Raw genomic sequence first — 27,224 nt, 5'->3', positions numbered from 1 at the left:
CTCTCTGCCAGAGTAGCAGCGGCACATATTCTATTTTACCTGATTTAATCTTCTTTCTGAGTTCAAGGGGTTTAATAGTACCGAGAAAGTATTTGTTGCTCGATAATAGGTATTTTCAATAAATTTTCAATCAGCCAGAAAAGAAGCAGCAGATATTTGATTTTACTTGATTCAATCAGCTTCCTTTATTTCAAGGGGTTTCGTGGAACGGCAAGAGTATTTGTGTCTTAATAATAGGTATTTTCAAGAAAAACTTCTTTATCGCCCAGAGTAGAAGCATCAAGTGTTTAATTGTGACGGATTTCATTTGCTTTCTGAGTTCAAGAGGTTTATGTCCGTGATAAAACTGGTACAATACGAATATTGAACCAGATATTTACAAATAATTATGACGAGGTGATGCGAGGTTATTGCGGCTATTTCGTTTTTTATTTCGTACGACATGGGAAAATTCCCATTCAAAGGGATTTATTTTTAAGTTAAAAAAGAAACTAGGTTTGTGATACTGAAAAAAATCGTGAAGTTTTTTCACAGTCGAATCTGAAAAAAAATGTTCACGTCGATACAGAAACTTAGCCTGAGTTTGCTTGTCAAAACTAGGATAACTTCCTGAACCAACTCACTAAGTATTATTACCATGGTTACAGTGACTGTTAAAGATTGCATCGTTTAATCTTCCCAATATGATTGGACGAACGTCGACAAGAAGGACTGGCCATAGAGGAGCACTCAAATCAACTGTTCATGAGGGACGTCCTTGAAGGGAATCAACGCAGGGCCGTGTAAATTTATGCGTTTTTTCCATGCCTCTGTGTCTGGAAGGGACAGTCACATAGTCCAAGAAAATGAGTGACCTTCCCCAATTTTCATGCACATCTAGATGTCTGAAGATCTGACAACATCTTTCTTTGAACACACCAAATTGTCAATTTCCGAGTCGTCATATTTGAAATAAAATCATGCGAAATTACTTTTTGGTTACCGCAAACTAAATATGACATTTTCACTTTGAAAACCAGCTTCGCAAAGTAATGAAAACGAATCAATGTGCTAAAAAGACGTATTATTGTTCGTTTCGCGATGTCTGGCACTCGTATAAAAAGTACAAATTTACTTCAACAGCGCAAACATACACAGTTTCTGAGCAAATGGGTCTATGGATTATGTTAACTCACAACAGACCACTGACGACGGTAGATATTGGCAACAGCCTAATTGTTAAGCGGCACTTCACTGGCAGGGGACTTGGAAAGCCACAAATAAATTCGGCGGAAATTGAAGAATATGAAAAATACACTTCTGAAACAAAACATATATTAAAGTTTTCTGACAAACTGTAATGGCGACCTTGAACATAATATTGAACGTAAAATACGATCAAGAGACAACTGAATGTCTGTCCTTATTTTCTAAGGACATTTCACCAATGTCACATGATTGATGTCAATGACAATACAAGAATCTGTACAAACTTTTTAATGTATTCTAGAAACACTCCAGCGATCGAATGTACATTGATGTTTTTTGACGACCGACGTGCAAGGTTCTTGATTTCCACTATGCCATGATTCTTCACTAGTGTGATCAAAAATTGTTTTCATGTACTGGGTATTTCTCTGAGTGAATGTCTCACTATGTCAGCTGGTAAGAGACAATCGCCCTGTGATACCTCAAGGTGGCGCTCTCATCAATTGTTGGCCGTCAGTGAGATAACAAGAGGTAACTCTATAGTTCTGTTGACTCTTCTAAACTGCCTTGCAGCGATAATTGCATTCGTTGAGAGTTGAATGAGATTGTCTTCAAAAAAGCCAGTTTTTCGCGTTTCTACATAGGAGACAAAATAACAAAATACGAATGACCTTTGAAGAGAAGCCATGTCTTTTATGCATGAAATTTTAATTTAAGCTAAGGTCACCTTCTCTGGAAGGGGCGGGGGGGGGAGGGGGAGTGGGGACGGTGGTCTTGCTTTGGTGCACATCAAAATGTTGCTCCTCGTGCATTGGAATAAGCAAACAGACTGACCTCATGTGACTCATTCTGAAAACAAGATGACTCCACACAGCGTTCTCTCCCACCAAGAACGACAAAAAAACTCATTTATAGAACAAATTGCATTGCTATGCAGATTAGCTCTATATTCTCATACATTCGTGGATAGAACATCTTTTCACTGAACTCTGTGATTAAAGGTTAATGTTCACATTGACGGGAAGGTACAATGTATGTAATGGATCGCAAAGTGCAGCTGGTTAAATAAATAACAATTTATCTAACATACAGCCATTTTTTATTGAAGGGGGTTGGTCAGGATGAAGCGTACCCCAACAAATTCACCCAAGGCTAGTGAAAATGACCATTCCCTAGTTAACTTGGTTTCCAAAATGGAATGGAAACTTCATCTTTCATTTGATAGCGGGTGCATGCAGAGGACAAACCGTTGTTCATCGTCACAACTTTTTACCTGTTTGAGCTCGTCCAGCAGCAATGTTATGGTGCTCTCGCATTCAGGGTGATTGTCCCTTACTATGCAGCTATCCTGCCCTCTGCTGTGCTCCGCGGAAAGCACGGATGGTTGGTTCAGGGTACTTGTGACTATGTTGTCTGGGCTATACTTTAATAGCAATATCTAGAAAGTTAAAAATGGGTATTAGTCAGACAAAAGCTGCGGATAAAGTAAATACAGCAGAATCCAAATCTCCATTTACATGCACATCACGCAGGTTTTCTTTAAATACACGAATAAATATGTTGATCACCCAGACCCCCGGGGGGGGGTACTTCCATTACTTGCCAATATGTATACGTGCCGCCCAATGGGGTGGGTATTTCAGCAACTTGGTCTAAAATGGGGGTATAAATTCACAGTAAACCAGGGTCTAAAATGGGGTCGATTTTTGAGTGCCACACAAGAACAAATTCGAACTGTCAGTTCCCGTCTTCCTAGCAGGGTTTTGAGCTGCACAGCATCGATATATTTTGTGTGGCAGGGGAACCATTAAAGAGACCCCCTGGCTTTAGCCAAAGTAAATATAGACTTTGTTTTAAAACACTATCACTAATTGGTCAGAACTCCATATATGGAAGAATTTTGCCCAATAGAAAATATCGAAATAAAGTGGCTCTACTATACTACTATCATAACAGGTCGACCATAGGATAATTAGCAGTGCCTTATGGACGAACGGCGAGGCTTCAAGTTGCAGTTTGGATTTTTAAAATCACCTGTCAGACTGTAACTGCAGATAACTGATAATTTCAGAAGCTGGACAAAACTTTGGTGAGGGTGAAAGATAGTTTCTTTCACTCAAATTTTTTAGTATTTCAAAAAATGTTTTTCGGAAATCATGGCTTGGCCAGCAACAACATAGCCGTAAATGCAGTATAGTGGTAGGCTCTGCCGGTAACTCGGTCATGCAAATGCTTGCTTTGTACCCGAGTACATTATTGCAAATTTTTGACTTTTTGACCTTATGACTTTTGACGTGGGTCAAAGGTCATAAGGTCTAAAATGAGGTCCCAAAATAACGAGATTTTAGGTCTAAAACGGGCCCCGGGTTTTTTATGTGCGGCCGCACACCCCTACCACTTTTCAACGCAAGTACCCCCCCCCCTGGGACCCAGACACGACACATGCAGACTCGTTTAATCATTTGTTGGAAAAAAATACAAAAATGCACAGGTCTTAGAAAAGACATACCACCAAATGGTTGGGAAAACATGCAGAATAGATCAATATTGCCAGAACGCAGGCTGAAAGTCAACATCTTTTTAGTGAAGGAACGGGCACGCATTGATACTTGTCTTTCTATCCGATTGTCAAATTAGTCGGCAGCTTTCATGTCTGGGTTATCAACGCTTTTTAGTGCGCAATAAAGAAATGAACGTGTGTAATACACATGCTACTATGAACGGTGATGTGAAATCTGCTGTACACCAGGAAGTCCAATCTGTCTCTGTCTGTCTGTCAAACTGTCTGTCTATCTGCATGTCTGTCTTTCTCTATGTGTCAGTCTGTCTCTGTCAGTCTGTCTCTGTCTGTCTGTCTGTCTGTCTGTCTGTCTGTCTGTCTGTCTGTCTCTCTCTCTCTCTCTCTCTCTCTCTCTCTCTCTCTCTCTCTCTCTCTCTCTCTCTCTCTCTCTCTCTCTCTCTCTCTCTCTCTCTCTCTCTCTCTCTCTCTCACAGACCCTCTTTTATATCTCTCTGGTCTCTTTGTTCAAGCACTTTTTGACTTTGGTTAGAACCTGCCAGCGACCGAAGAAATTCCTCAGTCAGGATAAATACCTTTGGTACAAACGCTAATCCGAGAACCAGTGTGGTAGAGCAAAGCACACTTATCCAGACCAATGCATACACAAGGGTCATGTCGCCATCTATCAGATACACAACGGCCGAAGTGAACACGCTCGGCACCGCCACCACGTAGACCGATAGAACGATTTGACGGCCTTGTGGAGAACACAAATATGAAAGTAATGGTTCATTATGTTGCTCCTTGAATATAAATGGAAACATTTCCTCCACTAAAGATAATAAAGATGGTACTGACCCTACCACATACGTCGCAACAAACTTTACAGAGAGTCAAATAATGTGAGATAAGTGAGTCAAAAAACGGACAAAAACTTCATCAATTTGGTTCTTGTAGTGTCTTGCATAATAAATAAACGCGCCTCGGGGACAGATACTCTTACCCTCAAATTTGTACAATTCATTTCTGATGTACCACTTGTGGAGGCTCATTTTAAACCTCTTGGTGTAAAAAACTTACATCTTCTTCATTATTGGAAAATCGAAAATTTTATTTCCGCATAGAGTTAAAACCAGGCATATATATTTAGATATTAAATATCGTTAAAGGGACTTTGTTTCTCTAGTACCACACATTTCAAGGTGGCCCCTGATTTTTATTCTTGTTTTGGAGAGGGAATGGTTGAAAGTTTCATTGAGAGAAGTTTGAGAAAGAGTGTAAGTCGTTTACTTTCGAGGCGCATACTACCTTTATTTAAAAGAAATAAGTAGAGCACCCCTCATGATACCGTTGATATGGTATACTGATTTGCAAGGACCCAACAGTTTTCCTAAATCTTGAGAACTTTTGATTGCATAATGCCATTGATGTTAATTAGCCTTCCACGTTCACAGATGCGTCTGTCATAATGGCAAGCACGCGTTTTACTTTTCTTGCTCAAAAAGGTGAAAACATTTCTTCTCAAAGTTTTCAATTCGATATCTTACTTTCGTTGAGGGCCTTTATTTCGACTGCGCGTATTTCCCATGCCAAGAAAACGCCGACTAGCAGAACTATGGCTTTGTACATGAAGATCGCTATTGTCCAATAAACAGTGTAATCAGAGTGACATTCATTTGTTTGGAATATGTATCGGTAGTCATGGCCGTTGTCATCAGTGAGCTCCTACAGGTAAAACAAAGTACACATATAATTTTGAAGTTTTGCCATAGAGGGCGGCGTGCATATAGTAGTTTTCAAAGCCATCTCTGCCATAGCACCTGGTTTTTGTGCGGTCTTTGAGTTTCATGGTTCTCTTTGTATTGCACTGGCTCTGCTCTTTTTAACTATTTTCATTTTGTTTATAAAGATTAAATTGTTTAATTTTTACATGTGGTTTACATGCAATTTACTCAAACGTTACGTACAACTATTAACCTGGTTCAAGGTGAATGCCATCATATTCGTTCTGACGCAATAATTCTCAAAGGCCAATAACGCGACGCACTGTTTGTTGTCTTGAACATACGGCATAAATGTTTTACCATACTTGTTAAGGTAGTATGCGCCTCGAAAGTGAAAGACGTAAACTTTTGCTCAGACTTTCCCTAAGGAATCTTTCATCTATTCTCTTTAAAAATCAAAAATAAAAGACAGGGGTCACCAATTAAAAAGCAAAATTTGGTACCAGAGAAACAAATTACATAAGATATTTGAAATAGAAATTAGCCGCCATCTCTATGTTAACTCTATGGGGAAAAATACAATTTTTCGATTTTCAAAAAACTAAGACGGTGAAAGATTTCATTCTCCAAAGGCTTCAAAATGAGCCCCCGTAGGTGGTAGATTAGAAAAAAATTGGAAAAGTTTGAGAGTCCTAATATCTCTCCCCGAGGCGCATTCTACCTAAACATGATAATAATGCCAATATGATACATACCTTCGTGTAGAGTGTTCGAATGAATTTGTACATAGAATCTGCGATTATCCAAGATGCGCAGATCAATATGTCGAGGGTCACCATGACAACAACAAAAATGATAAGCCTCGTATCTCCGACGTGCTGAAGGATGATGAATTAAAGCAAATGAGTTATTCCGTATCTATAGCATACCCTAGGGATTGTAATTACTGGTTCTTGGTTTGCTGTATGGTCATGACCCAATTCGTTGTCACAAGAAATTTGAAAGTCACTGGAACGCCGTGTCAACTTTGCGAGGTTAAATCACTTGACATGGCTATGAGAAAACGAATGTAACGCAAGGTATAGAAAATTAAGCAAGACATTCTCATGACAAATAAAGATTTAAAGATCTGTGGGTAAGATGATATCTGAGGCTTTCATAGACATACAGACGGTGACAGAAATATATACATCTGCTACAGTTCAAGTTCAATTGATGTTGAAGTCGATGTTTCTTTGTGCGTTATTTCAAACCTATTGCATTATGACCTGGCCTAAACGTTATTTCTTAGAAGAACAGGAATGGTGCTGCATGTTTTTGACTATTTAATAGCATTTAGCGATGCCTTTGTCAACTGTAGAGGTCATAATCTAAAATAAATCTTTCACGTTTAACAAGCCTCTTGTGCTTCGCGATGAAGTTGTTCAGCAGCAAATGTGAAATCGGCTCTAGCAATATTTTTATGGTAACCTGTTCGGTAAGTTATATTTACGCTGCAATGTACCCCTAAACACAAGTCGACAAAACTTATTTTTGGAGACAATCGGACGCCATATTGACCGAGTTGATAGCCAAATCACAGGTAAGTTTAAAATGCGTGAGAAGAAAATAAGGAAAAACACTTTCAGAAAATATCTATTTCTGGAAGTACATTGTCGACCGGCAGTACTAACCCCATATAGCTTGCTTCCGTGAACAGCTGTGCAGTAAACCACACGAGGCCATAGAACAAAGGGGGACATCCGTAATGGAGAAAACCAGAATTTTTAAAAATTTGTCACTCGAGTACCTTAATTTCAAAATCAACTATTCAGTAGGGAAAAGGTGCCAAGATGATTTTTTGCTCGAGTGTCGAAGCTTTCTTCCATTTGTAATAATTGGTAAGAGGATATCTATGTTTGTGTGAATTGAACTGAAAACGGTGCACCCAAAGGTACAGCGTTGAAGGACAGCCAAGAGCTGAACAAATCTGGTTGATTTAAGGGCCAATTTTACTTTCATCAAATGTATTTTCAGGTGATTATATGAGTTTAAACCATGCTTATTGAATTGTAGTGCATTTGGTGTAAAAAATAGGTTGAAAGAAAAAGGTGCACACATCTCGTGAGATTGTCGTATACTTTAGGCCTAGAGGAAATTGACTCTAGACTGACACAAGTAATGTAAAGCTTACTAAAATAAACGAACAAACAAATCAAATAAATAAATTAATAAATAAATTAATAAACAAATCAAATAAATAAATAAATAGATAAGTAAATAAATAAATAAACAAACAAGGGTTTCGTAGAAATTACAGCAACCAGTCTTAATCAGCACTTTGGTTTCCGTGTACTCACGATTTTCTTGAATTTTTCCATGGCAATTTTGAAAATTGCGTAGATCCTGTAAGTCTTGGCAACAAGTGCGCCAAATGTCAATGACAGACCAACCGAAAGCAACATCGGCCGACTCTGTGATGGAGAAAGAAACGGGTACATAAAACATACATCTAAAAGGGTTGGCAAGTTTCACCGATAAAGACATTCAGTGGAAGTTTTGACATCTTGTGAAACCATCCAGGAATCAAACACGTCAGCAGATTACTTTCTAATCTCCCGGATTTGGTCCGACGGGAAGGTACGCCAATTGCATGAGGACAGAGGAACAACACACACTGCCTCAGGATTATTGCATATACATCTGGCATAGACAGTGGCAATGATTTTTGTTACCAGAACTGGCGATTTTTTAAAATAAAAAATGCAGTATGTTTCACCAATCACAATAAATGGCCACATACAAAAAACATATAAAACGGGAGAGACACAAAAACTGAATATACACTTTCCATGAAATATATTTAGTACGCTGTGCAAAGATAAGATAATGAGAATGCGGGCCGAACTGCCCCATTTTTGAAGGTACGTCAGGAGACAATTAGTGCCAGATATTTTAACCAAACGATTTTCAATCGGCCAAATGTTTCTTCGTAAAGCAATACGCAGTATACAAATATTTTTTTTTGATTTTGTGTTCTTTTCTGAAACAGCGCCAAAATGGCATTCACCGTTTCCAATGCATGATATCAAATACAAAGGGAATATCCCAATATTTGCCTATGTTTAGAGATTTTCTCTCGGGCTTTACTTTTCGAGATTGAAACAATGATACCAAATTAGCATTGAAGAGCTAAGACGTAGCGGCCATTACCCTAATGACCCAGGACTAATGTATTTAGGACTGATTAAAGTAGACAGATGCCGCCATGTTATGTGTTCCAATCCATCTTATATATTAAAGTACAGGTTTAGTACTTTTCCTCGACTGAATCACATATTGACTTTGAGTCAGCAAACACATGGTGTTTCTCAAAATTTCCTCAAAGAACCCCGATACGAGACAATATGCCTACCAACATCACATAAATGCATGTTTAAGTTCTGGTTGTCTAATGCAGAGCGTTATTACGGTCAAAAACTCAAGGAAGTGCAAAAGTGTTTTGCTGGAAAGAAAGATATTACTTGTCGAAACGATGTACGTACGTGACAGTACACAGCAAACTGTAGCGGGGTCAAGTTTGATACATTATGCCCCGACAGGATAGATGCTGCATAGAGCAGTAAACAACCCAAAATGATGAAGTTGTTCAACAGGGGACTTGAAATCTTGATCGCTCTGTAAAACATAACAGTATGAACATTCGCGCCGTCATGCGAGGATAATTGCTCGTCTCGTATGCTTGCCAAGATATTATAAACGTATAAAAATAAGCATCGCCATCAACACGTGCGATTGTATTGTAACACGCGATGAAACCATATACAGTAACTTTGTCTAGGACACTGATAAGATACAGGCTACGATTGTATAATTGATAGAAAACTCGTCGACTTTGAATTTTAAATTCTTGTGACATTTTCTCGCGGTCAATAATCGCCTTGAGCCGACAACTTTTTGCTGCGTTTTCAACCAGTATTGCTTGAATAGTATATATACCCTCTGGAAGTATAGAATAACGGCTGAGCACATTAATATATGGATGACATCCAATGCTTTGACTTCCGGGTACCTGCACCAAGCATGCATTGAGTGTTAGCGGAACACTGGGAAGTTTAGCGTTGTGGATACGGTTGTACACGCGCACCTGACGTTCGAGGGCGGACTAATTTCGGTCCTTTTAATGAGCATCAGGTTTCAATCGTATGAATGGTTCCTTGGGGGTCCCACCACCGTTGAGGCAGTTTAAATGCAATTGTCCGGCTTGTACCGTTTGGTAGGTACGTCGGAAAGCCAAGTTGTTCAGATTCACAGCATATACAAGGTACGTATCCGATATCCACGCACGCGCACATCGTGACCTACTAGGTCTCGCAACCGCCGGTTCTCAATATTCCATAGACTTCGTTGGAAATGCGCCAGTGCGACTTTCTTGTCTACAAACAACGTATGTGTGCGAAAAAAAGACGCATCACATGTCACAGCAGCAAGATTTAAATTTTACGATGTATAATATGACAAAACATCTTTCAACTTTCATCATTCGTCAACGCAACTTGGATACAGTATTCACATTGATCGCATGGGTCCCATACGACCTTTGAGTGCAGTTCCGACGACACCCCTCCCTTTAGTGTTCGGCTTGTTACCCCCTGTCAAAATTGACTTCATTTTACTACTTTTGAGACTGTTATAATTTGATGATTGGAAGATAACACTATATCACTTTGATATACGATAGGACAAAATTGACTTTTATCGTCCGAATGTTTTGATAGCCGCTTTCTACAATCAAGAGGAATGAATAAAGGAAGACTTCAGTCGTGTTACTTGAAGAGGGGTGGGCTACAGGTCTTAGCTGTGGATTCTCTAGGAGGGAAGAGATCGGCACTCTTGCAAGACTTAAACATTCACTCCCAGGAGCAGTTATAAATAGTTCAAGTTGAATTTCGTTATTATTTAATGATCATAGAAATTCTGAAGAATATTATTACATGATTGGGCAATCCCATTGCTTGCTTCAGGAATCTAAGAAAACAACGACAGCGCTGAAGCAAAATTTCAGTGGCTCTCTCAATGCTGCCCTGTACGATATAAGGATCTGTGCAGATACGAAATAAACCTTCTTGTGTGTTGTTAATCTAAACCATTTGGCTTTTCGACGTGCAAGGGCTCTATCGAACTGATACGCTTTCTATATTTTCGAAGGCTTAGCCTTTTATTCTTATTTCCTAAGATCGCTCTACCTCTGTACATACCTATCACACAGCAGTTCCACTCTGCGATGCTAATTCCCATTACATCTAAGCTATCAACCTTTTGCTATTTTTTATGTTTATCTCCGTGTCTTTGACCAGCACTCTGGCATTCTCTTTATTTCTAAATTGCCATGTTTTTGTACTTTATTGATTAATACATGTTTAAACTTGTAAATTCTCGCTGATGATATGATCTGATTTGATTTAATTGGCTGATTTGATTTGATAAGAAATATCTGATGATCTGTAATTGGATGTTACGTTGTAAAATGCTGTAACCAACATCCTTTGCTAGAATCGTGTCCCAATGGTCAACAGCAGTTATGTTTTTCTACCCGACTTTATTCGGACTTTGAAAGAGAAAGTACCCGGTGTAGGCATGACATTGAAATTCTGATAACAGTATCAAATAAGTGTCTGAGCATTCTTGAAGCAACTGGACAGCAAATGTCTCTCACTTTCTCTTTCTGAATCCAACGTTGACAGCGAAGCAGATTATACTCAGGCAGATACCAACGCCAGAAAGGGTATATACCACGTAACGGACATAGCTAGAAGGTACGGCCACCATGTATATCTTCGTAACGCCATCTGCTGGTGGTAGCTTACCTGGTTGACGAACAATAACAACGTTATGAAGCTCTTTGTCTTTGTCCCTCTACATCGTTCTCTCTCTCTCTCTCTCTCTCTCGTCATAAATCTGTCTGTCTCTATGTCTCTGTCTGTCTGTCTGTCTGTCGATTTGGGAACTTGGAGAACCAAATGAACAAATGAACACAAACCGTCCAAATCGACATACGAAGACACCAGAGTTTGTTAGCGAAATTTGATTGACAGTATAAGACTGGTTTTGGAACTCTTCAGTTTTTCACTGGTATAAACGGCACTAGAAACCAAACCTTGCCACAGTAGAGGAGTATCGTCTGCCCATGAAAAGACATCATTCGACACGTCATAACGACCAGTCGTTACAAGCTGTTCCCCTGAGAGAAAAAATGAAATAAAAAAAATTCACACATGCCTATACTAATTATATACCGGGAACATATGGGCAAATATAAGATGAAGTATTTCCAGTATATCTAACCACACAGCAACCGTTATAAAACAATGGCCGGGCTTGATCGATAATATGGCAGTCAGTATATGGATGTGACATAGTGATCAGTGTACATAAAGTAAATGATGGAAGACTGGAGAGGTTAATTTGAAAGCTTGAAAACTACCGTCGATTGCCAAGTCCTTTATTAGCAGAATCAAAGCAGAGGCTTAATACTGGGTCTAAATTGCCTTTTAATCTGAATGTTATGAGAAAGTTAGTCTTCACATCAAGACTCTCAAAACACTGTACCACTCATCTGGATTTAAAAGTTGAATCTGAAAATAAATTACCTTGCATTTGCTCGACGACAACTTCTGTCAATCGATCCCCTTTGTCAGTAAATTGAATGCCTCCCTTAAAAAGAATTAAACAGGAAACATTAGGTTTCCGTAAGATCACTATGAAAAGTTACACCAGGCAGTGTGAGCTGGAGGAAGTAACATGCTTCCAAATTCAATGAAAACAGGCAAAAGAACTATACGGAAAGCAGCTTGAAATAAACATCACAGAAATCTTTCCAACAGGAAATTTGAATTCTTTCGTATACTGCTGATCTTGAAAGATTTTTCACGATCGACTAAAATCTTAGAGGAAGACCGATGAACCAACGAGGGAATCTTCACAACTTTGCAACTTAGGTACGGTTCTGAACTTGATGACATTGAAATTCAAGTCTACTCACAGTCACCCCGATCATCTTTAATCCCTGCACAGCATTCCTCATCACTGTTGCCATGGAGACATCATCATACGTGAAATCGCTCAAGCGTCTTGGCGGATCGAGTTGCGAGAAAATCTCGTCCGATCTGTTCAAAGCGATCGCCATGGCGACGATAGCGTCGTACGCAAACCCCGCATAGTCACCGTATGTGGACTGCATGAAGTTATAGACTCCAATGTCGTAGGACTCGGGTTTCTGAAGGACGTTTATCAAACGATGAACGTGGGAAAGAAAGGCAAAAATCATTATCTTTTCGCCGTTGTCTATCGCTCTACGAACCGTGCAGACGATAAAGATTACATCTTCCGTTTTTGAAGGCACCTACAAAACCGGTACCTTTCAGAAACCTTTCATTTTGAATACTTTTTAAATATGCCCCTATACGGTCTTATCTGCGACTTAAAAGCAACTTTTTGCAACCGTTTTGCGTCAGGACAATATAACATGATATGAATGTGCTTCATTCTCAACGAATTGCTGTACAATTTGTTTTCAATAAGTTCCCAATATCTCCCACATCCGTTCGGTAGTTCGCCTGCTAATAATTATATATCTTTCATGGTGACATATAACTTTACTTCCTTCCAACTAAATTTGTAATTGCCATATTTTTCAAATAACATCCGTGAGTCTGTCACTCTCAGCCCGTCCGTTTTGCTAGTATCAATTTTATAATACTCCCTTTAGTAAAAATACCTGTCAATCTTTCTCCGTATATTAGTCTTTTGTGTGTCTTTTAAGATTTATATTCGAAGAGCATTTGTTATATATCTACAACTATTTTTTGTTCATACATTTTTGTAATGGAATTTGAGTCTTACGAGATTGAATCGGTTGTACAGCCGCGGTACAAGAGAGTCTTTTTTAATATTGGTCAGCTCAAAGAATGGAGCCGTCTCAGATATCGTTGCATGTTGTGCTCTACTGGTGCCAAAAGCGAAGCGTATTTATCGATGAGTAATCCGGGCTTGTTTGGGGGATGGTAAACAAGGGACATGAAAAACCAAACAGGTATTCGAGTCTAGATGCATATTACTCCCTTCAATTTTACAATAGTAAATTTGACAACTTTCATATTCCCATTTTAAATCAGCTTTATAAGATTGTATATTTTCCTAGGTCAATAGATGTTTTTAATGCGAGTATTTGCCTTAACATACGATGATGTACAACGTCGACGCCTCGAAATAGTATAGGTCTTACTATACTTGCTCAGATTTTAATACTGGTAGTTGAAGGACAATTACGGACATGTTATGCTGAATCCACAATAAATCAAAACACCACAAAGCTAATCAATACAGAAACCAGATTACTTGATCACAAAGTGAAAAAACCGCTTGAAATTTGTCGACTTTTACAGTTAATTTTGCCAATCTGTCTCTTAGGTATATTATCACTTTTTGTGAGAGTATTGAGAAAAATTCTCATTCCTTCTCTCAGATGAACCTATAGATAGCGCCATACTATTGCCGATGTAACACATTTTGACATGAACGTTTTTGCGAAATATTAAGCACTGAAGATCCTCTGTGCTTTATAAATCTGATCTGGCGATTTTGAGTTGAGTTAATGTCAAATCAGCCTGTACATCTGTCTCTGTCTGTCTCTGTCAGTCTCTGTCTCTGTCTGCCTGTCAGTCTCTGTGTCCGTCTGTCTCTATCTCTGTCTCTCTTTCTCTGTCTGTCTCTGTCTATCTCTGTCGTCTGTCTGTCTGTCTGTCTGTCTGTCTGTCTGTCTCTCTCTCTCTCTCTCTCTCTCTCTCTCTCTCTCTCTCTCTCTCTCTCTCTCTCTCTCTCTCTCTCTCTCTCTCTCTCTCTCTCTCTCTCCGTCAAAGTGGTGAATACTGTCCATTTATAAGGACTTATTAACTGCGAATATGCACACTGAAGCACCATTCGTTAATACACTGCGTATAAATGGATATAATATGTTGTGCTTCAAGAATAAGATGCAAAATGATATCGTGCATGTTTGTCAAATTAACGATTAAATCAAAGCCTTCTTCGATCGCTAATCTTGGCTCGCTGCAGGGGATCAGTCATATCGCAAAGAGATGAAGTTATCAAATTGTGCAATTCGTGAGTTCACCTCAATATACACATACCACACCATAAAAATCGACATCGCTGAAATCATCCGAATAGGAAGAACCCTTCACGGCGATGTAGCCCTTCAGTGCGGCGTTCATTTCGTCGTTGGAACAGGTCACGTCGTCTTCTAAATTGCGTTGAAGGTGCCAGTCCTCGTTCAACCAACCCAGCAACAACCAAACAAATTTTCTGCCTATTAGATCTTTCCTGTATGCCTGGAAAGTGTAGAGGCCAGGAAGAGGTGAAATATAATGTCATGAAATACTACTTTGCGTGAGAATTTGGTTTGAATGCCATCATATTTATTTACTGTTTTTTATCTTAATTTCTGAACCCGATAAAATATTAAACACGGTGCATGCTTTTATCCTTTTATCGCAAACTGTTTCCATATTCGGCTTCATTGTACTTTTCCTTTCTCTTGGAAACTGCCTTGGGCGTTCACGATAATGACCATCGTTGAATGTGGCTGGCCTCCCTGCCTCGCCGAAACAATTCGTTATCATAAGTTGCCATCGATTGCGTTCGCTACGCATTTTCTAGGATTCGTACCGTCTGACCCAAAGGTATTCTTTACAACTTGCAAAATTACCCTGGAATAGATATAACTCCCCGATGAAACGTCGAGGCTTCTCTGAGTTTATTAAAATCACGTGTCGAGACCGTGCTTCTACCAAGACGTCCGACCGACTTATCATAACATTTCTTGCAAAAAAGAGGTAAACCTTCGCTTCATGAACTTAGACACCAGTGCTTAATTGCGGCTTTAAAAGGTATAAGTATAATATGTAGAGATCTAGGTTTGTCTGCAACAACGAAGATAGACAGAGCTGCACTGTAAGGTTTCTTGAATGGTCGTTCAAACTTCCCTTTGCCGTTTGGTTAGCATTATACTTTTGAAGAAAGTGTTTGGCACATTTGTAAGACCAAGGAAGGAATATTCTTAGTCTTAAAACCTTCCTCCAATTTGACGTAACCAAAGAAATTTATTTAAAGACGTTTTATATTATGTGATACAATATGCAAATTTCAATGTGAAAATTTCAGTTTCTTAAAGCCCGTGAAACTTTACTGATGTGATATTGAACTATAGCAATGTATAGATTATTGCATTACATTATAAATCAGTGCGTCGATATGTACTATGGACAAAACAATTGCTCTATTGACAAATTTTATAGGATAAATCCATGCAGAAGTTTTTAATATCAGTAACGATCAGAAGTGAACACACCTCGCACATAATCTGCCTTGATATCTCTTCATATGCCAATGCTACGATGATTCTTGCGTCGTGATTCTGACAAATTGAATGATAAGATGAAAAGAGAAGAACTGCAGTCAATGGTGAAGACATTTAACGCTACAGGCTAGAGTTTCGTTTCAGGGAATAGATTGAGAGACAGAGACTCAGAAATAGAGGAACAGCACTAGAGAAACAATCATCATCTGATATTGACGACAGCATCATAGATAGATAGATAGATAGATAGATAGATAGATAGATAGATAGATAGATAGATAGATAGATAGATAGATAGATAGATAGATAGATAGATAGATAGATAGATAGATAGATGGATAGATTGATAGATAGATAGATAGATAGATAGATAGATAGATAGAAAGATAGATAGATAGATAGATAGATAGATAGATAGATAGATAGATAGATGGACAGATTGATAGACGGACGTACTCATAGAAAGACAGACATAGACATATATGAGATAATTACATATCAAAAAGACGGACGGACGGATAGACTGAAGATAGACAGACAGACAAAAGATAGATAGATAGATAGATAGATAGATAGATAGATAGATAGATAGATAGATAGATAGATAGATAGATAGATAGATAGATAGATAGATAGATAGAGTAAATGACTTCTATTAGAACAAATATGTCAGTATATACATCTTATGTTTATAAACTATACGCGAGCCATGCAGAGTGTGTTGAGTTCAAAAAAATCTCAGAATTCACATACCTTCAGACTATCTAACTGAACAGTCGGTGTCGTGCCACTTTCTACATGCTCCACAGTTAAAAGATTGTATCCATCGTCTGCATTCAGGAGTGTGACTAGTTCTTTCATCAGCTGAATGTGTGCAATTCAATAACATGACATGCAAATTGAACGGGTACATCTAAAATACATTTGACAGAACATTTGAGCAATTGAGAATAATAAATGTATGTTATTTTTATTCAAAGGCTTTTATCGTAAGTTGCACCACAGAGGAACATAGACTGTCTACGTTCCTCTGTGGTTGCACTTATCCTGAATCCTCATTATACAAACAACTCGTACACACCTGTTGCCGTATACTATGGGGTTCAAGCGTTCAATAATTTTCCGTATTGGTATGATACGCTGAGTTCCGACATGGGCGTCGCGTTAAGCATGTTTGTTCTCTGACCTACCGATTTATCCGATGTAAATAAAAATTGACAGTGCATTATAGAAGTTGCAGTAACTTTCCTAAAATCTATCCATGTTTGTGCACAGGGTAGTAGATGGTAGTAGTGCCAACCATCGCGAGTTCGTTTTAAGTCTTGCCGCGAGTCTTCAAACCCGTAAAATTAAGCCTAGATGTAAAATGAGCTTTTAACGAAGGAAGGTATATGGTAATTAATTGGAATACGATTTTGCAAACAGAGACAAGACGTATGTCTATGTTCTGATTCGTTTTGTCATCTAAAACCCTATGTGAAGCCATTTGTAGTATTCGGTCACATCAGACGGTGAAATTACTCGTTTGTATGATTAACTCAGGGGCCACTACCCGGATGCATTGTCCTTCATATAAGCATTTGCAAAATGAAATGTTCCTTTTACAGCTGCACTGAACGAACGGTTGCTTCGGGGGCTCACGTCCCGCGCATGCTCAAATGACAACCTGCATATTTGAAGGACCTGGGTCATCACCCACGCATGTTCCAAATTCTGCGTTTGAAAACATATATATTTTACAAACAGGCCATAACCAGTTTCTATGATGACATTTTGAGTGCAAGTTTTGTCCCCCCCCCCCCCTCGAAGTTACTCTACTTTCTTTTGGGGAAAATTCACCCCGTGCAACCCTTAGCGAGTTTGCATCCTAAAACAGAGACAGTATACGTGGTCATTTATCGATTGCTCTGACTATCAGTAAGTATTTTCACCCTAATTGAAGCTAACCATTTTTGTTGTAGTTGCTAGATCAAAACGATAAAGTAACTGATTTGCTTTCGGAACAGAAAGGCTTTTCGATACAGTTAATGCATGGCGCTCCTCAGGATAGAATGCACCAAGTACCTCTACCTCTTGTGAGGGCTCATTTATAAGCTCTTGGGGTACGTAAACTTTTTATCGTCTCATTTTGTTGAAATCAACAATTAAAATTTTCCGCAAAGACTTAACACAGGCATGGCAGCCATTTTGAACTATATCGGTAATTTGTTTCCCTAGTACCAAAATTTGCATGGTGACCCTTAATCTTTATTCTTCATTACGAGTGAGAAAGGTTGAAAGTTTCGGTTTTCGGTGTGGCAGTGGGCAGTGGCAGTGAGCCAAATCATCGCTATGAAAAAGCGTTGCCTTCTTAGGGGTGCTACAATGGCTTTGTGAAGCAACTTGACCCCTCTAGGATTGTACGATCTTTTGGTGTGGGCAAAGTCTTCTGCACTGTTGCCCATTTGTGACCTCAGGCTGATATCTTCATTTGCGAAACAGATTGTTGTTACCAGTGCTGCAAGTTGCTTGGAACACAAATCTCGCATATTCTTAAGTAACATACATGTACTACTCCCCCAAAGTTAAAATATATACTGCCCTTTCGAAAAAATAAAAGAAAGACATCGGAAGTTATCAAAACTGTCTGATTAAAATGCTTAGAAAAACGCTTTATCCCGACAGACTACTAGTATTTAGCATTGTAACATTTTCCCGCAAATGGCTTGTGCTGCTTATTGTTGGATGGGTATTACTCATTTGCATATTGCTTGTAGAAATCGTCCTATCAGTGAGCTTACCAATGTAAATATTTCCACATTTTCGAAAATGATGGCGATCCTTTTCCATTTGAAATAGCGGAACAAAGCTTCCCATGCAGGAACCAATATGGCGTCAGTTGGTGTCGTGCGCAAAAACAAAGGATATCGTTCCTTGTCTGACAGTCCGGGTGAGGACGCAGTTCCGGATACCTGTGGCGTGGCCCGGTGAGATGAATGAAGTACTGATATAATGTAATGTATGATACATGAATATTTACATAATACTACAAAAATTATTTGCTTTTTGTTCGGTTTGTATGTGTGTTGTTGAGTACTTTCTGTTTTTGTTAGTTTTCAACCCTTTCGCGAGAGAAAAGAAGAGTGTAGCCACAGTCCCTCTTGACGGGCTGTGGTGCAACCTTAAAATGGTGAACAAATATAGTTTGAAAATTTAGACATCTGTAGTTCGTAATCAATCTTATGAAGAAGTGGAATGAGGATTAGGTATTTTTGACAAATCACGCTAGAATGTCAATTGCCTGCTCATTTGGAACACTCGGCAACAAGACAGTGTGCTTGTATCTATTAGTACTCCTGGTGCAAAATTAGAAAATTGAAAGGTAGTATTCAAGAGAGTCGTCAGAAGAGTTGAAGAGTTGTACAAATACCTGTACTAGGTTGTAAAAAGACGCAACTTCACACACAGGTTGTGTGACCATGGAGTTTGTGGCGGCAAACAGCATCACTATCTGTTCTCTGTTGTAGATGAAGTCGTACAGAATTTGTAGTGCTTCGGCTTGTTCCTTCTGTCACAAAAAAAGGAAGCGACATTAAGTTGAAGTGGAAGATGAATGTTCTTAAAATTCTGAGACATGGCACAAAATTCTTTATTTTCACTTTTTAGACTCAGTAGTGTAGTCAACATAACGAACGAGAGCAAAAAATTGCATGGTATTTTTTTTGTCGATTGCTTCTGCATTCGATGTGAAAGAGAATCAGTAGGACTTTTTAACGCAGTAGGACTTTTTAATGCACAGGGGAGAGAGAGAGAGAGAGAGAGAGAGAGAGAGAGAGAGAGAGAGAGAGAGAGAGAGAGAGAGAGAGAATAATTGTTCTTTACATAACGACGAATTTTACAAACGTACATCTTTCTCTCACTCTACTGAAAATATCTTCGACTACTATGTGACCGATAAGCAAAGTTTTTATATCAATGATGACAATTTATAATATTCCTCTACTCTTAAGAAATGGTATATACCGTCTCATGAATTGCAAGGAAGCAAATGGGGAAAGACGCAATTAGAGTTATTCTTCTGTGTTTATCTGCTTTGATTGGTTCAACACCAGCTTTGTGGAACGGTTATCCGGTCACGTCGCTCGACACATAATCGTATCTTTCAGTATTAAAATCAATAAACGTACTATCACAAAGGGATTCACCGACTTTTTCACACAATGACAGAAGTCACTTGAGAACTTTGCACAGAATCGAACCTTTTCTGGATAGCTTGATATCACTTTTAATCCAATGTTATCGGTGTTGTACAGCGCTCAAGACCAAACGGATTTCCTATGTTTTGCGCTTTCTACACGGTGAATTAACAGTTTTCAGATGACATGGTACTAAGTGTCTGTATTATTGGGCGCTTTTTTTCATCGAGTTTATCATTTGTGAACTTCACTGATAAAAGCTGTATCTTTCTTAAATTCAATGGTTTATAGACTATCAGTTCCATTGATTCAGGGTGTCTGTGATAGCACTTTCCGATTTTCTTGAAAACTTTCAAAGTCTCCGTGGGATGCACGGTACACCGAAGTTGGCACGAATGCCCCAACAAATATTGCTGTATCAACTTGACTTTCTGCAAAAGTATATTTCTGATAGGGTCATTGTGAATTGCATTATTTCATTGACTGTTTGAGACCACGAATACTTGTTGAAATATCCGTAGAGCGTGAACATGATCCGTGAGGTTTAAAGTTCACAGGCACATCCATGGCCAGAAGTCGGGATTTTTTCATTTTAGACATTTTTTACATTTTAGTAGTGCATGTTTGACATGTTAGGTCGGAACAAACGTCACCAAAAAAGCCAAACTTGCAAACCTATCGTGTATCGTGCAGACCCAACATATCCGCACCTATCGTTTCTAAGATGTCTAACGTGTATGTCAGGTCGGAACTAACGTGCCTAAAATGCCAAACGTGCAAACCTATCGTGTATCGTGCAGACCAAACGTTAAAGAACCTATGTCTAACATGCATAGCATTTTAGGGCGTACAAATAAGTCCTATTCTATCATGCCAAACGTGCAAACCTGTCGTGTATTGTGCAAACCTAACGTGTACGGACCTAACGTGTCTAAAATGTCTAACGTGTATGTCATTTTAGGTTCTCCACATGAGTCAAAATCTATCATGCCAATCATGCAAACCTATCGTGTATCGTGCACACCTAACATGTACGGACCTAACGTGTCTAAAATGTCTGACGTGTATGTCATTTTAGGTTCTCAACATGAGTCAAAATCTATCATGCCAATTGTGCAAACCTATCGTGTATCGTGCAAACCTAACGTGTACGGACCTAACGTGTCTAAAATGTCTAACGTGTATGTCATTTTAGGTTCTCAACATGAGTCAAAATCTACCATGCCAATCGTGCACACCTATCGTGTATTGTGCAAACCTAACGTGTACGGACCTAACGTGTCTAAAATATCTAACGTGTATGTCATTTTAGGTTTTCAACATAACTCCAATTTCTATCATTCCAATCATGCAAACCTATCGTGTATCGTGCAAACCTAACGTGTACGGACCTAACGTGTCTAAAATGTCTAATGTGTATGTCATTTTAGGTTTTCAACATCGGTCAAAATCTACCATGCCAATCATGCTAACCTATCGTGTATCGTGCAAACCTAGCGTGTACGGACCAAACGTGTCTAAAATGTCTAACATGCAGACTTTTACTGTGTTTAGTCATGCACGTTTGTCCTACACGTTTGGGTTCTATAATGTACAATGGCAATCAATTGCTCAAAGCACGTTTGCTTCAACAATGTGAAACGTGCATTTTTACCAACTACTGGCTATAGTAGCTCCACAGGCAGCCAAGTATCGGACTTCGAAAACTCGGACAAATGGTCCATGTACTTATAAACAACTTACTGGACGAGAAATCGTTCGTCAACAGTGACATTGCACATTATAAACGATATTTTGTTCTTCAATCGCCAATAGTTAGTATTTTAGCATAATTCAGGAAGTAGAGTAACAAAATGTGTTTGTTTTATAGAAGAATAAAAATTTCAGTTATTGTCCCCTTCAACTTCCGTGGCATGCAATGATGTTGATCTGATTTCTTTTCTTGCTTGTGACTGAAGTACACTTGATTCTCACACGCTTAGGTTCTGATTCTTGGTACTAAAATCAAGCAACAAAAGTAAGGTGGTCGTGATTCGATGAGTGACGAAGCTGATTTTGCGATCCTAATGCAACATCATCATGGTCGTAAGCACTAAGTGTACGACATCACAGTGCCTGCAGTTTATCACGTGTGTGTGTTTTTTGGATGTAGCCTGGACAAAAGAACAGGTGCAGGAAATAATTAGCGAAAAGACGTTTATCACGTGATCGACCAAGCATCGAAGTGTCAACACAAATAAAGCCACACGAGTTTCAAGCAACCATTCTGGGGAAGCAAGTCAACCGAAATGAATTTTACATCGGATTTCATCTTACAATCCGTAAACATTAAACGCTTATTTTTAAGGATGATCGAGTTACAAAACTCTAATCCAATGTTACTTCTTATATATTGTTGTCATTAAAAGATTACTTAGTTCTGCCAAACATTACACTTTTCTCCCGATTTTGTAAGTTATTTGAGTTGATAAAGCTGGGTCTCACGTGCTCTGTACACATAATTTCAAAAGATATGTAGTGATTTCATTCATCACTGTGTATATCTATGAAAACCTATTGTGTGAACTTCATCCTACATACATAATTTAAACGAACCCTGTTCTGCCTTTTATGCGTAATGAGGCAAAATATGAAATACTCCAAGTACTTTACCATCTCGATTTTACACTTCAACTTCACAATTCTTTGTATTAATTGTCCAAGTTTTCATATTTCTCAACAAAGAAGTTTTTCGGTTTTTTTTACATAAATCGATGCTTATTTGTTGTGTATCATTTTGGTGAAAATGATGGGAGTCACCAGACTATCTTCTGCATAATATGTAGAAGTGCACTTTAACATGCAACCCCTCCCACACCACAGATTTTGTTATTTGAGCCATTTGATTTATCGTTGATTTTTTGATGCTTTTGTAAGAGAATATTTATTAATGCTAAACTCATCTTATAAACAACGAATATCATTCTACAGTCCACAGAAGAGAAAAAGAAATTGCAAAATTGAAAGTAACCGAGTCTTGATCCCAGAGAAATTACCCATGATGCATTGCTAAAACAGATTTATTCCTGTCAGAAATGCAGCTCACTGGGAAATTTGTACGTTCTGGAGCACGGGAACGTCAATGCATGTTTTTGACTTTGAGCGAGATGTTTGCAATTACGTCGTTTATGCGCATGCGTACTTTTAACAATTCCTACTGTCGCGTTCGTCTTTTATCAGGTGGCTCGGCTATCTCCGTTTGCCGGCGACATTTATTCAATTTTCTGTCGCATCTAGCCGTAAAGCGACGCATTCCATATCTCCCACAGCAAAAACTCCGCTCAAAGTAATTGACCATTATCTCAATTAAAGCGCTGAGAGTAATTGCCCGCCTAAAAATGTAGTCTGTATTTCAAAGACGACATGGTTAGGATCACTTAATATTTATTTCTCCCCATTTTCCTTGGTATTCTACGATTTCCAAAGTAGCCTTGACCTCCCCACGATTTGCGACGAAACGCGAAAATGAAAGTCCTATTATATGTCGATAAAAAATATGAAACGCAAGGGACACAGATTCTAGTAAAAAAGTGAGTTGAATAAATCTTTCGCGGCGTGATGTGGGAGTGTGCGTCTACTCGGAGGCAGGTGAGGTGCAAAATTTGAAGGCAATAGGGTGTTCATCGCTTCCTTTCCGTTACAAACCGACAAAGGACAGTCATGATTATCCACGGGTCAAAGACATTGTCACTGACAATCGCAGCCATTCAAATTTCAAGTATTGGTCATGTGTATACATTTAGCATCCACCGAGGAAGATATCAATAATTCGCACGCATTTTTTTTTAAGAGAAAAAGTAAGAAGGGTTATTTCACAAAGATCATGTGGCAATATTCCTTAGGATTGCGGCGGATATGGAAGCATGTGCGAAATTTCAAGGAAATTGATTGCTTGTCATACGCTTTCCGTTACAAATCGTCCATTTCAGTCATGGTTATTTATAGGTCAATGACATTTGCCCCAGACACTGAACGTTATTTGAATTTCAAAAGTTTGTCTTATACGTAGACAGTCTTATCTGCATGGAAATCTATCAATGGTCCATATATGCATCCTTTTTTCGGTAAAAACATAAGGTTTCTTTTCCGAACTCATGCTGCAGAAATATATCTTAAAGATCATATCGCACTGAATTTCGCATACATTGCTTGGAAGCCTTATCCTATCAACATTGCCCTGCTTGTGCACAGTGCCATTAAGACAACATTAATACTGCAGAGTGCGTGAAACAAAGACGTTCGCGAAAACTGTTTCGTCAAGGTGACCACGCTGTACGTTTTCGGGGCAAGCCATGGCAAATGCAAAATGTATACGCTTTTGTTTAATAAACCTTCGCTGTCAGCAGAATATCTGTTCAGATTTAAAGCCCCAGTATCGGCATCTTTTCGCGATCTTTTCAAGATTTATTTGTAATAACATATAAAATGGGACCCGAGGGACCTTGCAGAACTCTCCCGGGAGACTCCCTTTATTTCAGATGCGACCCTAATAAGGATATGGCTAAACAGTTCTTGCAAAGATCTATCGCCCCAGAAAACAAAATACAATTATATGTACTTCAAAGCCTTAAATAACTATACTCGGTCTTGAACGCCGTTTGAAATTCAGCGATAATCATAACCTTCTCTTCTTTCATGTAATTCCATACTTTTGAAAAGCCTATGAATATTATCTGCAACGAATCTACTTGAATAAAATCTGTTTAATATGCTTCACTTATTATGTCAGGGAAGTCATGTCAGATCGATCGAGCAGGGCTGTTTGCTAAAATGCACAGATCACTGCACAACATAGATAGAGAAGCCAGAGGTCAAAGGTCACAAACCATTCAAACAAATTGGATCTTTATCATTTTTTTTTTGCATTACGCTCCGCAAGAAGAGATAAAAAGACATTTCCTTTGACACAAAGATAAAATACCAGATTCAAATGAATAATTAAGCCGAAGCCACCACCATACAATAGCGAAGAAAATGCCTCATAAACCAGACAAGAGATGATGTTCCAACAGGGAATGGCTTAAGGTAGTATGCGCCTCGAAAGTGAAATATTTAAACTTTTGCTCAAACTGTCCTTCAGGAATCATTCAACCGTTCTCTTACAAACTCAAGAATAAAAATCGGGGGTCTCCGTGCAAATTTTGTTATTAGAGAAACAAATCATCCAAGATTTACCGATATTTAAAATTCAAAATGGCCGCCATCCCTGTGTTAACTCTATGGTGCAAAATAAAAAATTTCGAATTTAGAAAAACTTAGCCGATGATTTTTTTATATACTAAGAGCTTTGAAATGAACCCCCCACAAGTGGTATATCAGAAAAAAAATTATCAAAGTTTGCGAGTCCGAATATCTGTCCCCGAGGCGCGTTCTACCTTAATAGCTTGAAAGGTTTATTAGCTCACTTCCTTCGAACCACTCAAGCGATAGCCGGGAACGAAAGCGTCACTAATGATCTCACCGCGGGATTGTGCAAGGGCATCAAGCGGACAATGATGCTGATGAAAGAGTTGTCTTTCTCGTGGAAAACATCTTGTCGGTCTGACAATAGCAGGTCATCGATATCACTCCACAGTTATTTTTGTCTGACGTCAACCGAGAGAAACCCAACAATGTATGCTTTTGCCTCGCTTATCGGCTTTTATAGTGTCTATTTAAACTTTCGAAGAGGGGCTAATTTAATTGTCAGGTAAATTTCATGGGGCTGAGATACATTACTACTTTGCACAGGATAGACTAAAAAAGTTGAAAGTATTGACACACACAAAAAACGCAAATTACATATGGGAATATTTTCTACATTAACGGTCATTCAACTTCCCTTGCCTTTGTAACAAGTGATATAATTTCATATAGACTTCCATCTGACGATGTCACAACCACTGATATTCTGCTGTTCATCGCACTAGTTATCAATAAACAATCATTTATTTTTGTCTTGTCTCATTAGATCTTTCTTAACTTAATTTTAGACGGTGGCCTAAAACACTCTGAAGGTGCATTTGAGAGTATCACAAGTTTAATACACACTCAATGTCAAATTGTTGTTTCCATCAAGTACTGAAATGAAAAATAATGCTAATATTGATCTTTTAAGAGCTAATTTTAAATAATTGATACAGAAGTATCTCTGGCAATCATGGCTAAAATCACCCTTTTATCAAAACAAAACAACATAGTTATCAACTTATGACCAATTTGACGCAATTTGCAACCTTCAAAACGAACGGAAATGAACAAGAAAATAATCAGTTGAGCAGTCAAGCTGCCGTCTCCTCCGGCTTTTAGAGATATTTGAAGGGTTACGTAATCGCAAAATATCATGAAAAATTTCACGACTACGTCTATAAGCGACTTCGAATAACAATTGAGAAAATCGTTTACCCATGCGCAGAACAGGTTGAGCTCATTCCGTTGATGACTGCCATGTTGAAATGCGAGCAAATGCTGTTGTCATATGGTCGTTTTCTTGAAACTCTGATAAAGACTCTTGATGAGAGAAGCAGCACTTAAAACAAATCACAAGTCATGTGACGATGTTTTTTTCAATGTAAGGTGGATAGAGTATTTTGTAAAACCCTTTGCGAGAAAACTTCGTGCAAGTTTTTCTAATTTTGATTAAGACAAGATTTCGCATCTCAATCATTTGGCATTCTTGTTTTCATATCTTTGAAATCACGTGTAGAGGATTATTTCAGACATCAGAAGTCCACATATTACAACATTTCAATTTCAGTCAACTCTCTGCTTCTTTGAAGGCCGAGTTTGCCACCGAGAACAAACATTGAGACCTATTTTCATCCGATGTACCTCAAAATTAGCCTATTCCTTCTCAAATCTTCTTGTCCGCTCATTATTACAACAATGTACACGGTGTTAAGAGAACGAATAATACTTTTTGATCTTTCATTGTCGCCACATATTTTCAATAAATCTTTTCAAATAAAACGACCTTCTAAGCCATCTCCAGAGAAGGGTGGTCTTCACTTCGTTCAAGACCATTGACGCTGTCCTTCAAGCGCATCCACATCTTTCATTGCGGACTTTCAATTTCATGGCAATCGGAGAAATTGCAGGAGCCCACTCCTATTTTTATCTCGTCAATTGTAGTTGTTAAAACGGTCGAAGCTGCAAAGCTTTTAGTTCGGGTAACGATAGCCTAATAACGAATCGATCACTTTGTCTTGTCACTCGTCGGCCAC

The 27,224-nt window shown here is 38.6% G+C and overlaps 1 protein-coding gene across 1 annotated transcript in view; it reads right to left on the bottom strand.

Annotated features, from left to right (window-relative positions):
- LOC139141190 (gamma-aminobutyric acid type B receptor subunit 2-like) overlaps positions 1 to 27,224 on the bottom strand; it is a 31,295-nt gene continuing 4,071 nt past the window's right edge. The window contains exons 2-17 of the mRNA XM_070710814.1: positions 19,218 to 19,355; positions 18,589 to 18,759; positions 16,562 to 16,672; positions 15,800 to 15,865; positions 14,580 to 14,780; positions 12,434 to 12,667; positions 12,042 to 12,105; positions 11,549 to 11,632; positions 11,108 to 11,258; positions 8,933 to 9,069; positions 7,752 to 7,903; positions 6,168 to 6,290; positions 5,236 to 5,413; positions 4,282 to 4,445; positions 2,462 to 2,626; positions 1 to 1,824 (exon numbers count right to left, since the gene is read on the bottom strand). Coding sequence (XP_070566915.1) covers positions 1,726 to 1,824; positions 2,462 to 2,626; positions 4,282 to 4,445; positions 5,236 to 5,413; positions 6,168 to 6,290; positions 7,752 to 7,903; positions 8,933 to 9,069; positions 11,108 to 11,258; positions 11,549 to 11,632; positions 12,042 to 12,105; positions 12,434 to 12,667; positions 14,580 to 14,780; positions 15,800 to 15,865; positions 16,562 to 16,672; positions 18,589 to 18,759; positions 19,218 to 19,355 — 2,238 coding nt within the window. The 3' untranslated portion in view covers positions 1 to 1,725. The remainder of the gene's footprint in view (positions 1,825 to 2,461; positions 2,627 to 4,281; positions 4,446 to 5,235; positions 5,414 to 6,167; positions 6,291 to 7,751; positions 7,904 to 8,932; positions 9,070 to 11,107; positions 11,259 to 11,548; positions 11,633 to 12,041; positions 12,106 to 12,433; positions 12,668 to 14,579; positions 14,781 to 15,799; positions 15,866 to 16,561; positions 16,673 to 18,588; positions 18,760 to 19,217; positions 19,356 to 27,224) is intronic.

Source organism: Ptychodera flava, chromosome 9 (assembly GCF_041260155.1).
Source record: "Ptychodera flava strain L36383 chromosome 9, AS_Pfla_20210202, whole genome shotgun sequence".
In the NCBI taxonomy this organism is placed as follows: Eukaryota; Metazoa; Hemichordata; class Enteropneusta; family Ptychoderidae; genus Ptychodera; species Ptychodera flava.
The sequence above is the reverse complement of the archived record's forward strand: the minus strand, read 5'-3'. Positions and strand labels throughout refer to the sequence as shown.